Source organism: Notolabrus celidotus, chromosome 7, assembly GCF_009762535.1.
Source record: "Notolabrus celidotus isolate fNotCel1 chromosome 7, fNotCel1.pri, whole genome shotgun sequence".
Lineage (NCBI taxonomy): Eukaryota > Metazoa > Chordata > Actinopteri > Labriformes > Labridae > Notolabrus > Notolabrus celidotus.
In genome coordinates, this window is record NC_048278.1 from 471,632 (window position 1) to 488,880 (window position 17,249).

A 17,249-nucleotide genomic window follows, 5' to 3' on the forward strand; every position below is an offset into this window, starting at 1 on the left:
TTGGTGTGCTTGGCCTTCGGGTGTACATGTGGAATGTAACGACTCAGCTTCGTTTCCTCCCCATTCATACTTCTGTTCATTCATTCAATCTTTCATTCATTCATGCGTTCGTGTGTGTGTGTGTGTACCCTTTTTATTTGATAACTCTGAGTGTGTGTGTGTGTGTCTCTAAACTCTTGAACATTTGGGATGTCCTCTGACACACAGTGGAGGCTAAAATGATCTCTCTGCAGTGCATGACCATGGAGGAGTCATACCAACAGGAAATGACAACTTTCTGTGTGTGTGTGTGTGTGTGTGTGTGTGTGTGTGTGTGTGTGAGAGTGTGTGTGTGTGTGTGTGTGTGTGTGTGTGTGTGTGTGTGTGTGTGTGTGTGTGTGTGTGTGTGTGTGTGTGTGTGTGTGTGTGTGTGTGTGTGGTTGTGTGTGTGTGTGTGTGTGTGTGTGTGCATGTTCAGATTTATCACCTCTCCAATATGTCTCAGACAGACAGAGGCAGCATATTTCCTGGAAAGGGTGTCTGATGTGTGAGATGCTGCGACCTCTCGTGTGTTTGGTTTGTGTGGTCACTTCACAGACTGAAAAAGTTTCATCTATGAGAGCTGCTGGTAGAAAGTTTTTTCTCTGCAGTGAATGCTGCGGATGTTTCTAATTTCACACCTATTTTCACACTGGGTAGTGTGTGCAATTAGTCAACTAGGGTTTTCAGTGATTGTTCCCTGATGGATGTGCGTCAGCTGACGTACGAGAAAGAGGAAACTGAAGTGATGAATCATGATAAATAAATGAGATTATTGCGGATGCTTTCACATAGAACTGGCTGAATTGAATGAGTATGATGCATTTGCAGTCACCAGATTAAAAACCCACTTAAACTGATGATCATCGCTCACAGCAGAGGAAGCTGCTGCAGTTAAATGACAGCCCTTTTAAATTGTTGATGTAGCGGTCATGTTGTGGTATAATGTGCATTGAAGAGGAAATTAGAGCATGCTTGATGTGTTAATGACTCTTCAGCCTCTTTTATGCTCAAGTTAAAGCTAGGGTTAGTATTCACAGAAAACTAGCATGAATTTGAATGTAGAATTTCCTCAGGACTCCTCCAAAACGACGCCCCCCCCCTCACATGCACGAGCGCCGCTGGGTCACGACAATATGATGGTGACTGATTCAAAACCGGTCCTCAGCACATGGTTTGTGTTTTGCACTACGTCAACTCATGTCTCACTCAGCAGTAAGAAAACACCAAAACATTCTCATAGTGAAAGTTCAAAACACAAACAAACATGAAATGTACGCTCTGCAGGAGGAGGGCAGAACGGCAGGACAGGATTTGATTGGTTTCATCATTTGGCTCCTGATGGCAGGGATTGGTTGGTGTTTTCCCAGGTTTACTCCGGCTGTAGATAGCAGCTTTTTTTACCTCTTTTTTAAGAACACATTATGTATTGATTACCATTGGGACAGAAAGATCATTTTAACCAGTAGAACAAAAAGTGGATCTGAATCTGACTACAAACACCAGCTTTAAGTTTCTAATATTTTTCAGGAGCTCTGACCTTGAAATTTCCAAAGTTGCTTGTTCACATGTGTCCCTCGCAGGGTGAAGTTTGTTGGTAGGGAGGAGACTAGAAAGGGAGGACATTAAAGGCATTCAGCAAAAGCCACATTATTACAACATGATGGAAGAAGAAGCAGAGACGATATGAGGTTTTTTTTAATTGATAAAAATGCTTAGTAGAAACAGACAGATGTGCAGATGGCTTCACTGTTCTTGTCTTGAAAATGGTTCTTCTTCAATCTCAGATGTCTTTATTCATCCTGTTACATGTTATTCTCAGTAGTCGCCCCTGCATGCTTGCTCCTGGTGAATTTTGCGGGATACTTCTTGCTGCATTCTCACGCTAGCTTACCCTGACTTCAAACTGAAATTTTACCGTAGCGCTGCCTGGAGAAACTTTGGGGTTGAAAATGTTGCCTGTTTTGGTTCACACATGCTCACCCAGAAAATGTCTGGAAGTTTTCCAGACTTTGGTGCATGAGTGAATACAGCCTATGTTGCAGGTTTTACTTCATGATTTTCGCCCTGAGTGCATTCAGGACAGTGTGTGATGGTTCACTGGTGTTAGTTTGCAGCCAGGATGTGTGAATCATGCAGATAAGCTGGTGTATGTGCAATCTATACAAGTGAGGGGTGTGATGTCATATATGTGATGCATGACTGTGCCGGTCTGCTTGGTCTGAGATGTTTCTCCCAACCTGAGTGGAGCACAAGTTTTGCTGATAGCACCTGAGTGGGGGAGTCAGAGAGTCCTGCAGGAGTTGATTTGTAGTGATTTTCTTAAGGTAACTATGGGCAACATTATGAAACACTGTGCTTCAGCTGTTCTGCATAGAGCTGCAGACTGTGGTCTGAGCCAGTAGACATGATGAGGCATATCAGAGAGCAGCAGTCTCACTGTAATGAGGTCAGACTAAGGTTGAATATGCATGAAGATGTCAGGTTATCAGCTCTCTGCTTCATTAAAGGGGTTTAACTCTCCTGATTTATGACTACAGGTGATTCTATGTTTGTGTTTCTCTTTGTTCTCCACTCGATTCGGAGCAGAGTGTGAATTTTTATCGGCTCTGAAAAAAGAACAACTGCGAGCAGCGCGAGCAGACACTCAAGACTTGAAAAGATCCGACTTCAGAATAAATGACTAACACTCACTTCACGAGCTGCTTCTTATTTGATTGGATCTGACAGAGAGTGCATACATCTGTAACCTTATCTGACTCCAGGTCAGATAAATTACATTAAAAATAAACCTGCTCTTCACTTCTCTGCCAAATCTTATTCTGATTATCGTAGATGTGAGAAGGCGTGATGTGTTTGGATATTAAGATGATGCATCTTCTGTAGCTGCGATGCATTATTACAGAAACCTCTGTTAGAAATCACCGGAGCTCTTTTATCTTTGAACATTTTAAGGCACACATTTCATGATGATCTCAAGTCCTGGAATATATCTGGTCATCTGGTCATGCATGCAAGAGTATTCACTTTTGCTTTAGTCAAGTCTGCAAAACTTGAGCTGAGGCCTGAGTCCTCAGTGTTTGAGTCTGTCTCCTCTTTGCTTGAAGATTTGAAGGAGATGGCTGTTTCATTTTAAACTATTCACTACATGAACCTCAACTGACTGTGAGGAAGCTTTTGGATTTATCATCACGACATCCTAATTGATCCTGTCTGGAGATTTAAGGCATCAATACAGTTACATTGCTGTGTGCCCTATGTGAGTGTGCAGACTCTCTTAAGGGGGACATGAGATCCTTGAAGGTATCTTATAAACTCATAAATACCTGCAGCCCTCTTGCTAGTAATTTTAATTTAAAAAGGACATCTTGGACTTTGTGGTTGAGTCACTTTTAGCATCTTAATTTCCCGGGTGCCTCTGAGACAGATGTTGGTTTAACGTTGAGGACATCCCAGTCCTCTCCCGTTGAACTGGAGTCCAAGTCCTGGACTTTAATACCACACCACTGGTATTTACATACTGTATTACTGCATTTCTCAGCCTTTGTGGTGTGTGCTTGCATGTCTGTGTGTTGTAGTGGTTGCATCTGTCCTCAGATGAACTCTCTCTCTGCTCCAGCCAGCTGGTCTGAATAAATCAATAGAAACCATTGAGCTGCATTGAGACTTTAGAGTGCTGGTGTCACTTTCTTTTCCCTGAGTGCTGCATTTGCAGAGCCTGGAGTACATCAATACACACACCCAACACACACACAGCACACACACACTCACACACACACTCCAAGCAAGCTCTTCAGTGTTTTTCATTGACTCTGGCTGCACAAACTCAGTAGTAAAACTCAGATAAACACAGATGATAGAGAGAATGTGGCGCTACACAGTTATTCTAAAAGTAGTCGACACTCGTGCATTTGCACTGAAGCAAACACACACCGCCTAACCGTGGACTCAGTGGTTTGAAAACTACAAGTTTCCGTCCTCTATAATGTGAAGCCCTTGAACCCCATCCCGTTTGGAGGCCTGTTTTAGAGTTTAGAGCGTGCTGTTGATAAAGTTAGAAAGCTGAAATGGAAGTAGACGAGGAATGTGGGTTATGTGAGGCATGCTAAACTCAGTGACCTTCGGAGTACTCTCTGTCTCTTCCTCGCCATCTCTCCGCAGTTTGCCACTCTGCCGATATTGACTCTAACTTTCTCTGACTTGACAATATTTTGCCTCACAGTCAGGACCCTGAAAGAAAGATGGCAAAACATCAGATGTGTTTGCAGACGGCATCAAATCAGTGTCTTCAGTTGGAGCAGTTACTGATTTATTTATTTTTTTACATTTTTTTATTTGGAATCACGAGTTCACAATTGTACAAATTACATTTGTTACTTATCATCTATAGTGATCCACCTTGTTTTTTTTAATGTTACAAGACAGAACTCAATAAGAACAAAAACAAAAACAAACAAACAAAAAAGAAAAGGACAATAACAGAACGTGGGGTGTCTGTTTCACAAGAAAATAAAAAGTACAAATACTTTGGTACATAGAAGTAAGTTTGAATACCTTAAACAAAAGAAGGTCTTTTTAAAGAAATATAAGACATCCACTTACTCCATACCTCCTCAAACTTGTCTTTCTGAAGCTTCAAAGAAAAGGTGATCCGTTCCATTTTAAAAATGTCATAAATGATATCATACCAGTCATTGATAGATGGCGGGGCAGGTTTAAGCCATTTTCTGGTTATTGCTTTCCTGGCTGCTATGCTCATTGTTCCAAATAAATAAATACTTTTTCTATTATTGGATGTGTGGAGGTGTCCAACAAAGAGCTGGTCCCAACTAAAAGTCACATTTGTTTCAAACACCTCCCTTAGTTCTTTATGTACATCAAACCAGAAAGGGTGTATTTTGGGACAGGACCAAAACAGGTGATCATGATTTGCTTGCTGACTGCCACAGTTCCTCCAACAGCTGGAAGAACCTGTGTGGTGTAATTTCTGAAGTGGTGTTATAAAATATCGGATAAGACACTTCGGTAACACTTTACAATAAGGGTCCCTTAATTAGCGTTAGTTAATGCATTATTAAGCATTAATTAACAGTTTAATAATAGTTTAATAATCGTTATAATGTATTACCTATATTTTAACTAACACATTAGTTAGTGCATTAATAAGCAGTTAATTAATGTCCACTGCTCAGAGTTAATTAATACATTATTAAGCATTAATAAAAGTTACAAAACTTAATTAGTTAACCATTAGTGAATGCTTTCTGGACCCTTATTGTAAAGTGTAACACATGCTATCACTTAAGTAACACATTATAAATGCTAAACTGCCTCATAAGCATAAGCATAAGCATGTGCATCACTTTTAAGTGTCCTCTGGAAACACTTCTGTTGTGTTGCTGTCTATTTGCAGCACGTTTTTCTAATGTATTGTGTTGTGGTCTTTGCATCACGTTTTCTAAATGCTGCGCATGTGTTGTCAAATTGATGAAGATGTTTTCTTAATTTTCTTGTGTTTTGTCTTTTTGCATGTGTTTTCTTAAGTTGCAGTGCTGTGAGCTCTCAGGGCCACCGTACTTCTCTGTGCCAGTTGAGATGTTATCTGTGATTATCTGTTTTATTCTAAATAAAATGTGTTGAATTCTTTATATGTGTTGCTTCAACTACATTTCAACTCATTTTGCTTCAGCGTATGTGTTACCTAAGGGATACATGTGTTACACTTTACAATAAGGGTCCAAAAAGCATTCACTAATGCTTAATTATGGTTAAGTAATGCTTATGAGGCAGTTTAGCATTTATAATGTGTTACTCAAGTGATGCATGTGTTACACTTTACAATAAGGGTCCAGAAAGCATTCACTAATGGTTAACTAATTAAGTTTTGTAACTTTTATTAATGCTTAATAATGTATTAATTAACTCTGAGCAGTGGACATTAATTAACTGCTTATTAATGCACTAACTAATGTGTTAGTTAATGTTAGGTAATACATTATAACGATTATTAAACTATTATTAAACTGTTAATTAATGCTTAATAATGCATTAACTAACGTTTATTAAGGGACCCTTATTGTAAAGTGTTACCGACACTTCCATCCAAAAAACCTCCATGAGACTGAGCTTGTTATCTTCCATTGCAGTTCACAATATTTTTCCCACGTCTCCTCAGAAATATATACATTAAGTTCTTTTTCCCATTTTTGTTTTACGTATGAGGTGCTTTCTGTTCTCATCACTTGTAGACCTTTGTATAACCTTGAGATTACTTTGAGTCTAGAATCTGACCTATAGGCACTTATAAAGATTTTTAACAGATCATTTTCAAACACTTTTTGAATTTGCAATCCCAAGTTGTTGTGATGGCGTATTTGAAGATATCTAAAGAAATCACCATTATTCAACCCATACAGTCCCTTCAATGTCTGGAAACTACTCGGTGTACCCTGGTTGAAGAAAGTGCAGTAAGAAGTGAGGCCCTGTTTAGCCCATTTTTTATAGTTAGAGTCCAGTTTGCAAAGTCAAGGTCATGGGAACACCATTTCAAAATGTTTATTTCTTCAGACAGGTTGTTCTTAGTAATAATACTTAACCATATTTTAAGAGAAACATTGATCCACTTACTATCTGTTTTCATGAGAGTTATAGCAAGTCTTTTGTCACCCAAACATGCCTGAATTGGAACTTCCCCTGATATGTTTTCTTCAATTCTCTTCCATTTTGCTTGGTAATCAGAGTTGCACCAACAGAATAATGTCCGCAATTGAGCAGATACATAATAATCCTTCAAGCATGGGAGTGCGAGTCCCCCTTTGCTTCTTGGTAACAGGAGTGTTTGATATTTTATCCTCGGTTTTCTCCCTTGCCAGATGTACCGCGATATTAGTTTATCCCATTCTTTCAAATTTTTATCAGATATCTCAATTGGAAGAGTCTGAAACAAGTATAAAATTCTAGGCAAGATGTTAATTTTTATAGACTCAATTTGTGACTCAAAGCTTAATATTGGAATTAAATTCCATCTCTTTATGTCCTCCTTTATTTTCTGAGACAGTTGGTTGAAATTTAAATCAAATAATTTTGTTAAATCCTTTTGGATATTAACCCCCAAATATTTTATGTATTTCAAGTCCCAGCTTTGTTTGATGGAGCAGTTACTGATTTAAAAAGAGACAAATAGAAGTGTATGAATTAGTCACTGTGATATTTGATAATCGCAGCTCTTCTGCCGCCTACGCCGGTAATTCAAGCCGGATTTTAGAGGCAGTGTCACAAAGATCAAACGTAATGAGAGTCTCCTCTGCTGGGCGTCTCTCTCTTTTTAATGCCTCACTATTACAGATCTGTTGTGTGTGTGTTTGTTTGTGTCACAGTTAGCGAGCGAAATCAAGAGCACAACAGGACGAGGCACAAAAGGCATCATTAGACAGTTCACAGCGATATGCTTCACTTGTTGTACAGAGGCCACTGCTGACACCCATTAAAGCACAGCTCCTGTCTAAGAGCTAATGAACGGCAATTGTGAAGTTTTGGGTGACTGTGTGTGTGTGTCCATGTGTGGGTGTCCATGTGTGTGTGAGAGTTGAGGTCTCATAAATGGCCTTTGTCGCCCGTTGGCCACGATTCAAACCTCAAAGTTAGGGCAGCTATTGGCCTGAAGGTTGAGGACGTGTGCCAGGTCTACACTGTCCCAAACCCCAGAACAAGACATGCAGTGCCTCCAGACTCCGGAGATAAGTTCATTGTTCGTTTGGCATTCATAACTGATTAGGTTTAGACAGACAAGGGAGCAGGACACAGAAAGCTGTGGTATAACTCTGTCATGCCCTGGCTTTCACGATGGTCCACTTAATCTCTGATGAATCCTTTCACATTCATGGATAAACCCTTGAATATGCAGAATCATTGAAAGTGACCAAAGTTCTGTCAATAATCTGATCAGCTTAGATTTGTAAACCAGGCAAAGTTTAAACGTAAGGTTGCAGAGCTACATCCACAGCTGGTGTTTCACAAATTATTAGTCATACAGTTTGAAGCTCTTCAGTTCAAAGCATTGATTGTTCTTTTTTTTAATCTCCACAAGAATCAGCATCATGTCAGACATTCACACCCTTCTAGTCAAATGCACGTCCACAGCAGCAGAGGAACCTACGAGACAAGGGAGCTCAGGGACTCCATTAAGGTCTATGGTTAGTAACTTTAATGGGACAGAAAGACTTAATGTAAGTGATGGGCAGAGAGAGGGGATCCATGTGTCAGTTCCCCCGGCAGTCTAAGCCAAAGCAGTATAACTAAGAGCTGGTCCAAGCCTGATCCAGCTCTAACTATAAGCTTTATTAAAAAGGAAAGTTTGAAGCCTACTCTTAAAAGTAGAGAGGGGGTCTGCCTCCCGGACCCTGACTGGTAGATGATTCCAAAGGAGAGGGGCCTGATAACTGAAGGCTCGACCTCCCATACTACATTTAGAGACTTTAGGTACGACCAGCAGGCCTGCATTTTGGGAAAGTAGTGTTCTAAAGGGGTAATAGGGCTCTATGAGCTCTTTAAGATACGAAGGTGTCTGATCATGTTAATTCTTTCTTCAAATGCTGCTCCTCCTGTATTGCTCCGTGCAGAGTTGGCGGTATGGCTGTGTTCTGAGAGCTCCCTGCCCTTCCACATTCATGAGTGGAATGCCAAAGCCTGAGGCAGGGAGAGCACACCTCATCTACCTTTCATATGCATACATGACAAGCCAAGACAGGGAGAGCATCAGCAAAGACTGCTGGGTATACAGAACAGAGTGAGCATCAGTGACAATATATATGACACTGGTTAACTCGGACACAGCAGAAAAAGGAGGAGGATGGCGAGGGTGGAGGTATTTTGGCAGAGGAAGCAGGAAGTGTAGTCAGGCTGAAGCAGTCTTAAAAGAATGCCTGTTTAGATATTTGGTAATTGGCTGAGCTGTTTGCTGACAGGGCCGCATGTAAGGATCAGCTGATGCTCTGCAGGCTGAGCTTGACTTTGTGTCTCCCTGAACTAACGCTGTGCTCAATAAGTGCAAAGATTGACTCAGCCAAATGTCTCTTTTGGACTAATTAATCAAATCTCTGGGCAGCCTAACAAAAGATCTCATCAGTTGTTGATTATTGAAGCAGTGACTTTATTATTAGATGATTATTTTAATCTCACTTGACAGAAAGTACAACATTTATAGAGTTTTAGAAAATGAGCTGTACAGAGAAAGATGAAAAGTGAGACAGACTGTGGAGGCCTCCGCTGAGAGGAGAGTCAGACCGACATGAGGGGGAGTTTGTGTGTGTGTGTATCTGTGTGTATCTGTGTGTTTGTGTGTGTCTCTGAGAAGCTGTTAGAATCATTAAAAACGTGGAAGATATACTGTAGTACACAAACCGACGTCTGAGCACGCCCACGCTGCATCGGACTGACGCACATGCTTTCACATATGGGTCGGATGTTCATCACTCACACTCAGACATTGGCTGAAACAGCTCCGATATTTCTTCCTCAGTTTCTGTTGGATGAAAAACTTCACACCGAGCAGGTTAACGTGACATACAGGCGGGTCATGACGAGTTTCTCTGATGGATCTTTTGTCTCATTTGGAATCATCAAAATGTTCTAGTGGGACTCTTGAATTAGTCTGTTTGACCTGTAAAAGGAAGCAGCACGGTGAAGATTTGCTCGACAGATCCTACAGTTTTGCTTGATTGATGAGAAAAACATTCCTTCACAAGTAAAAGAATGTCAGAGATTATAACTCCTGTGAAGTTTGTTTGTGTTTAGCTTTATTTCATGTTTTTTCATTCATATTTACATATTTTCAAAGAGTTCTCACCTGACCCCTTGAGCTCATTCAAACCAAAGTATCATGTATAAAGAATAAAGTAAGGAGAAACTGAACTTACTGAGTAAATTTGATTGTTTTAGACAAAGTATTCTGAGAAAATGTGCATCACTTATGATGTGTTGTTAAACTCTGAAGTGAGCAATTAAACTGAATATGAATGAATGAAAATATTTTCAGTCCAAACAGAAAACACTCCTGTGTGCATGAAAAACAAACAACTTGCAAGATCAAAGAATTGTTGCTCAGCTACTAAGCTTCATGTTTCACAGTACTCTAAACCAGGGGTTCCCAAAGTGTGGGTCGGGACCCCCTGGGAGGTCGCAAATGAGGGGTCGTGATATGTCTTCTAGAACATAGAACATAAGTAAAAATAGTAGATTTTACCCATTAAAGTAAAAAAGTATAGACAAGAATAGTAGCTAAACTTGAACTAAAACCTTAAAAATATAAAATGTAATGAGTTTTCTGCTTTTCTTTGTTTCCAGATGACTCCTAAGTTTAGGGTTAGTGAACAGTTCATTATCTAAAGCATCAGTAGCAACAGGTTCATTCATAACAGCACATTGAAACACAGACACATGCTCATGTAGGTAGGGTCACTTTCTGCAGACCAGCTACATGAAGACACATTAAATCACTCTGAGGGACAGTGGGGGTCGTGAGTCTTGGGCACCTATACTTTGGGGGTCATGGGCTGAAAAGTTTTGGGAACTCCTCTTCTAAACTATGAGGAGCACACTGCATAAAAATAACTACAAAACATCTTATTTTTATTATAAAGATGATCCAAAATATCAAACATCTACATGATGCTTTCTTATTTGATATTTAGAAATGGTATTCTTTGATAGTCAGGTCAAATATCTGCCCTGGAAGCCTTTAAAGGTTCTGTGAGGAACTCTCAGTCTGTGGTGGTCTCTGATGACCTCCTCTAGTCTGTGCTGCAGTTGTGTCTGAAAAAATAAGAACTTGTCCTCCTGACTTTTGACAGTCAGGTGTATCATTCATTGTGAATATCTGAGACAGAGAATGCGAAAAAATAAGGGCTGTTTCCTCGACTCCTCAGCCGACACCTGGCCCCTAGCAGCGCTTTCAGACTCTCTAAATGACAGTATAGAGAGTGTCAGCCTTGTCCCTGACTTGATTGCTTGTGTAGGTCATATTGAGGCATCAGTATTAATATTAGTCTTTTTGAAATGCTGCAAAAACACAAAATAAGTGATTAAAGATTGTTTATTTTTTTCAATGTGGACAAATCGTTCCTGTAAAGCAGGATGTCTCTGTAAACAAAGCATCCAACGTGGAAATATGACGTCAGTGATCAGATTAAAACCAGGAGACTCCTAAACCAGGTCTCTTTATGCCCTCCAGTCATCAGCATGCTAACAAGGTTAGCACCTTTAGCTGTTTGAACAAAGAGGCCAGCTAACAGGTTACTGTGTGTTTGGACAGGCTGATAGCGGCTGGCTATGAGCCATTGCTCTGATCCTCTGTTTGTATATTTCCTTGTTGGCCCAACACCAGTGTGAACCCGGCCAGAGCTCCGGGCTGATGTGCAAACATAGTTGGTGAAACACCCAGTATTGCATTACCACTTGTCAGTGTGTGAGCATCAACAGAGATTAGCTGATGAGGGTTTGACCGCAGCTGGGGAAAGATTTTTACACAGTTTCCCATAAATCTAAAGTTCATAGATCACCGACATTCTGATTTAATATTCTCAGTCTGATACTAATGAATTAACAGGGAAAGAAACTGTGTGTAACTCAAGCTCTGTGCGGCATCTTTGACTTCTACAATCTTTTACCGAAGTTTGCGGAGGCACCAAACAGCCCAGCATCAAATCACAGCAACTGACTTCTCTTCATGTCTCTCCTCAGGTCTGAAAACGTACCTGATCTCAGGCAGGAAGCTGGAGCATGACGCTCAGTGCGGCTGCTCTCAGGTGGGACTTTCAGCTGGAGGCGGCCTGTCCTCCTGTCCTCAGCCCTGCACGCCGGACCTAATCCCTGGAGGAGCTAAGGCTGCTGAGCCCCTGCTGCCCAACCAACAGCCAGACAGGATCGGGGTACGTTCAGGGATGGTAGAAACTGAGGGTGGAAGATCATAGCTGTTCATTCTGTGATGACAGTAAAGGAAAAGGAAGAACTTCTTCCTTTTATCTTGAACATATGTTGCAGCAATGAATTATTTTTTTGTCTTTATCTGAAACCTTTTTTTTGATAACTTGTTGACAATACTAAAGCACTCCTATCTAGTGATGTAACTTTTCAAACACTTGCTCTGTGATTTAATTTGTTGACTCTTCTTGTTCCAGCCTCCCTCTGGGGCCCGTGGTGTCATCCTGTCTTTGGGGGCAGAGCATGGAGAAGATGTAGCTGTGCTGAACGGCTGCCAGGAGGAGCACAAGACCAGCAGTGCAAAGGTACGACTCACACATGCATGAAGAATCAGGACACGTGTTTGTCAAGCTCTCTTTTTGGCATTTGGTGCTTAAAGCTGCGTGTCTACCTAAAAAAGCTTGCCCCAAGAGTCAGGAACCTTTTCGGGTTATCCATGTGGGTCCAAATGAAATCCTAGGGGAGGTACTTTCAGTAGAGGGACGTGGAGAGGGGGGACTTGCAGCCAGGAGCGTTTCTGATTGGTTGAGTAGTGCCCTAAAAAATGAAATATGCCTTCTCACTCATACATAGTCTTTTTAATTAATATTAGTGGCTCTTTCAACCTTCAAGTGGAAACGCAGGAAAAACAGGCTGGTTAGTTTTTTTGAGAAGAAACATGGGTCCAGAAGATCTGGTTACTTTTGGTGGAAACGCAGCTTTAGCTACTCAACAATCTTTTTGTCTAACTTCTGTTTTTGTCCCTGTTTCCTTCATCGTCTTCTTCACATCAAAGTTCATCCCAGGTCACAGCCCCCGAGCAGCCAACGGCCTCTTGAGTCCCCCTCTTGAGGACCCAGTGCGAGCCAGCCAGAGCTCTTTGTGCGACATGCTCCAGGAGAAAGAAAAGAAGACCAGCACCAGCACGGGGACCGGCACCAGTGTGGGCATGGCTGGCGGCGCAGGAGCAGCAGGCACGGGGATGGATCACTCGGCCCTGATCCAGCTGCGTGCTAAGAACTTCAAGGAGATGAGCGACGTACACTTTGTGGATGTTATCAGAGAGAACAGGTGAGTCCACGGTTAAAGGTAGAATGATGAGGTTTGCAGAAAGAGTTGCTGTGCAGGGATTTTATTGATTACTAACAGTCATAGAAATAACATGAACCTTTCTGTATAATTGTCAATCAATCCCAGGAACTGGTTATCGCATTAGAGAGAGACATTGAGTCTCACATTTTATCACTTCGCCAGTGTTGCAGGAAGCAGGAAGGCAAACAATGAAATCTAAGAGCAAGATCAAACCTGTAATACTTTGCTCTGCACTGATTCAGAGGGTAAACTGGTAAACTCTTTACACAGGCACGCACCGCACACAGCCACGTGAGAAATGTCACTCAGCTAACCGGTAAACAAGAGAGCTGATAGTGAGAATACATCCACATACCAGCGTGCAAAATATGCCTGGCTTTGGAAGTGAATCTCAACTGGTTTTTAAAATTTTTTTTTTTTTTTTTATCAAAGTTTTTTAATTTTTCAGATATAGTCACAAAAAACTTTTACAACAACAACAACAACAACAACAACAACAACAACAACAACAACAACAACAACAACAACAACAACAACAACAACAACAACAACAACAACAACAACAACAACAACAACAACAACAACAACAACAACAACAACAACAACGGACAGTCCCAGACAAAAACACACACGTCATACTCCCTATTTGCACAGCACTAGATCTTCAATAAGCACACAGCCAGACAATTAAACATTAACATCTATACAGACATGACGCACACACAAAATATATAAATATATGTGTAAATAAAGATTAAAAATGCATTTTAAAACAAGATTCCAAGAGGATAAGGTTAAAGACACCTGATGCTGAAGATGAGTCTTTCGCTAGTTTTTGTTTTAATGTTTTGTATTTTTTAGATATTGAAAAGAAACTCACATGTTTGTCATTATTTGGTCTGTGATTCACAGTCTGATGAAGGACTACTTTTTTAAACCGCCCATCAACAAAATCAGCCTCAATTTCCTCGAGAGACCTCTGGAAAAGGCGTACCGCAGCAGCTACAAAGAGGAGGTAATCACACACACACACACACACACACACACACACACACACACACACACACACACACACACACACACACACACACACACACACACACACACACACACACACACACACATACATTTTTATATTCAATATCTAAAGGGACTTGCACTGATCTCTGCATCACAGTAATTCAAATACTTCCTGGTTAAAGACTTAACTTTTGAGACTTTCTGACCTATAGCTGAGGACCTATGAATTATTTTATTTAACCCTACACCTGGATTGGGAAAATAAGCATACCCTGAATTGAGACACACAAATACCTCAGAGGGTGTTTTAATAATAAAAGGGTATTTGGTGATACGTTATTTGTGTCAGGGTGTGCACGTGAAGATGGTAGGGGGGTGTTAAGTGTTATATATTATACTTGTACCCCCTTAATGCCACATTAGTGCGACACACACTCACACACCCAGGACCAGTTCCAGTTGGCCTGCAGTGACCTCACTGAGCTGCAGCCCCCTGCTGTTACACCTGAGTTACTGCAGAGCCAAACTTCAGACATATGACCTCTGAGTTCCTGCCATATGAACCCACAGTGATACTCAGTGATAGTTTATATGTTTACTCACTTTTTTTCTACAACTGTGGATCTATTTTTATTTTGTGTGTAAATCTGATAAATGGTTTATTTTTACTTTGCTTTTAAAATTAATTTGGGTCCTTTTTTGGCCTTTTGGTTGAAATATGTAGTACAGTTAGCACAGTTGTACCATACAATCTTTATTCTTTAAGATAGTTATGTTAGAGAGCACACGAATACTTCCTATTCTATCCTTAAAGACACTTAATAAATGTGAAAAACTCAGGGGCGCTGGTTTGGTGAAGTGGTTAAGTTGCCCCATGCACATAGGCTAAAGTCCTCAATCGTCACTCCCCTCTGTCTTCTCTCTCTATTTACTCTCCTATCCTCTCTAAAACTTAAAAACAAACACTTTCAGCTACATTATCTGTATTATTTTACAAAATAAATTGAATAAAGCATGCACAAATACAAAATCAAACATTTCCAGTAACTAGAAGTACCATTTTGAACATGTTTTTTTTAACTGAAGCACAAGGTGGTTTCATTTGAGAGTTAGCTTTTTGCAAGCTGTAATAAAATGTATGATATTCCTTTTTTAAAGTTATTTATTTTGTAGCTGTTATGCCTGTATTGAGAGATAGGACAGTGGATAGAAGACCAAGAGTTGGAATCGGGCCTCCTGCTTTCCGGACTCGCCTCCTCACATGCAGCGTGCGATCTAACCTCTCTGCAAAAGTGGCGCCCTGTATTCAGCCTTGAGTTACAATCTAAATGATCTTATAAGTGGGAACTTAAATAATGGAATGAAACAGTTTGTACAGTAGGTGCAGTGTAAGGTGTGTGCTTGATCTCCTCAGTTTCCCCTCTTTCTCCCCGTCCAGGTGAAGAACCAGGTCCAGGTGCAGACATTTGCGAGCTCCACCTTCAGCTCCTTCCTGGACGTCCTGCTCAGCTGTTTTGTCTTCCTGGCTCTGACACTGGCCTGCTTTCTTCCTCCTCTGGTGAGCCCGGACACCGTGGGCCCGACTGCTGTGGCTGCCATGGTCCTGGCTCCACTGGCAGGACTCTTTGAACTGGCGTCGCTGGTGCTGTCCATACGGTGAGGAGGCCCAAGCACATGAGCCACAACATTATAGTCTGGTGAACTAGTGTTTGAGGGATTAGACACACGTTTCGTGTGAGTTTAAGGACAATTGAAACATTTCTAAAACGGATAATTTGTCCCATTTTATCAAATTTTGAACATTTTTGCTCATAGAATTTAAATTAAACTCTTAATTCTCCTAATTTTGAAACATTTCAATGCCAGAATGAAGACGTTTCTAAATATATAATAGACTGTTATTGTCAGAAATGTGCAATCAGGGCTGAGGAATATGTCTCCAGATTTCCTGCAGTAGAGCCCGGTCTAATTAAAAGCCTGTATCTCTTGAGCTTGAGTGGCATAGTATTGAAAACCACTCTCAGACCAACATGAAGCACTTCAACTCTCCTCTCAAACCAAAACAAATTATTTTATGTGGTGGTTGGCTCTCAAACCACGATGGATTAACTTCCCTGCTCAGACACATCTGGCTCATGTCCAGTTTTTGTTAAAGCACAGCACAGGCAGAGAAATCTGCAAAACAATATCCTGGTACCAAGTGGTGTTTCAGAGCAAAAGAAACCCCTCTGTACTCTGAGTTTGTGTTTCTGCAGCCGAGGATGTGTTTTAATTAACTTCACGGTGCCTTTCTGTGGGTTTTCATAAGCATCCCAGCGGAAAACAAATTAATTCTCACTTATTGCCATGTGAAAACAGGCCATAAATCTTCATCCTCTATCTGTGACTTTTACAGCACAGTTGTGTTTTCATAATGTGTCTTAATTAAGAACTGATGAGAGTCTGCTGCACACTGAGCGGCAGTGAGCTGGGGATTGAGTGGAGCGATGGAGTTGGAATAATACGAGGAGAGATTGTTGGTACTGCACAAACTGTTTGTGTAATATTTGAAGAACTTTTCTAAAGCTTTCTTTCCCCTCCCTCCTGCAGGATGGCCTTCTATCTGGAGGATGTGATGAACTGTACCCGCTCGTTGCTCTTGGGGGTCTCTGGATGGATCCCGCGTCATGTGATTGGAGCTGTGTTAGTCTCCCTCCCTGCCATCTCTGTGTTGTCTCACTTCACCTGCAGTGTCAACATGCCCCTCCAGGTAAACATGTCTGCGTAGTTACTGGTAATAAAGGACTGTGTGAGCACTCAGAGACTAGGGGCCTATTCACAAAAGGATGGAGTGGCTTTCACGCCCACTAAGTATCTACAGATGACACACTGAAACATTGTTTAGATCCCCATACTTTGCTGCAGTGTGTGTGTGCTTAGGAACTGTTTGCATGTCTTTAAATGAGATATTATGCAGTTTGGGGGAAATATTTCCTCCTCAATATGCAAATGAGTCTCATTGCAAAAAGCCTTGTAAACCATCTGCTGAGAGCCGCTGGTGATTGCATTGCTTTGTTTATATGGGGGTTCATGCTCAAACATCCCAGGGATGGTGACAGTTCCCATACTTTAAAGTGTATTTTCCTCAGGCTTTTATGGATAAGACAATAAGGGATGCATCTTAT

General features: G+C 41.0%; 1 protein-coding gene across 1 annotated transcript in view; it reads left to right on the plus strand.

The window, feature by feature from the left end:
* Positions 1-17,249, plus strand: part of adcy9 (adenylate cyclase 9) — a 50,456-nt gene that overhangs the window by 23,827 nt on the left and 9,380 nt on the right. The window contains exons 2-7 of the mRNA XM_034688123.1: positions 11,755-11,942; positions 12,192-12,299; positions 12,770-13,044; positions 13,978-14,080; positions 15,524-15,741; positions 16,675-16,834. Of these exons, the coding sequence (XP_034544014.1) occupies positions 11,755-11,942; positions 12,192-12,299; positions 12,770-13,044; positions 13,978-14,080; positions 15,524-15,741; positions 16,675-16,834 (1,052 nt within the window). The remainder of the gene's footprint in view (positions 1-11,754; positions 11,943-12,191; positions 12,300-12,769; positions 13,045-13,977; positions 14,081-15,523; positions 15,742-16,674; positions 16,835-17,249) is intronic.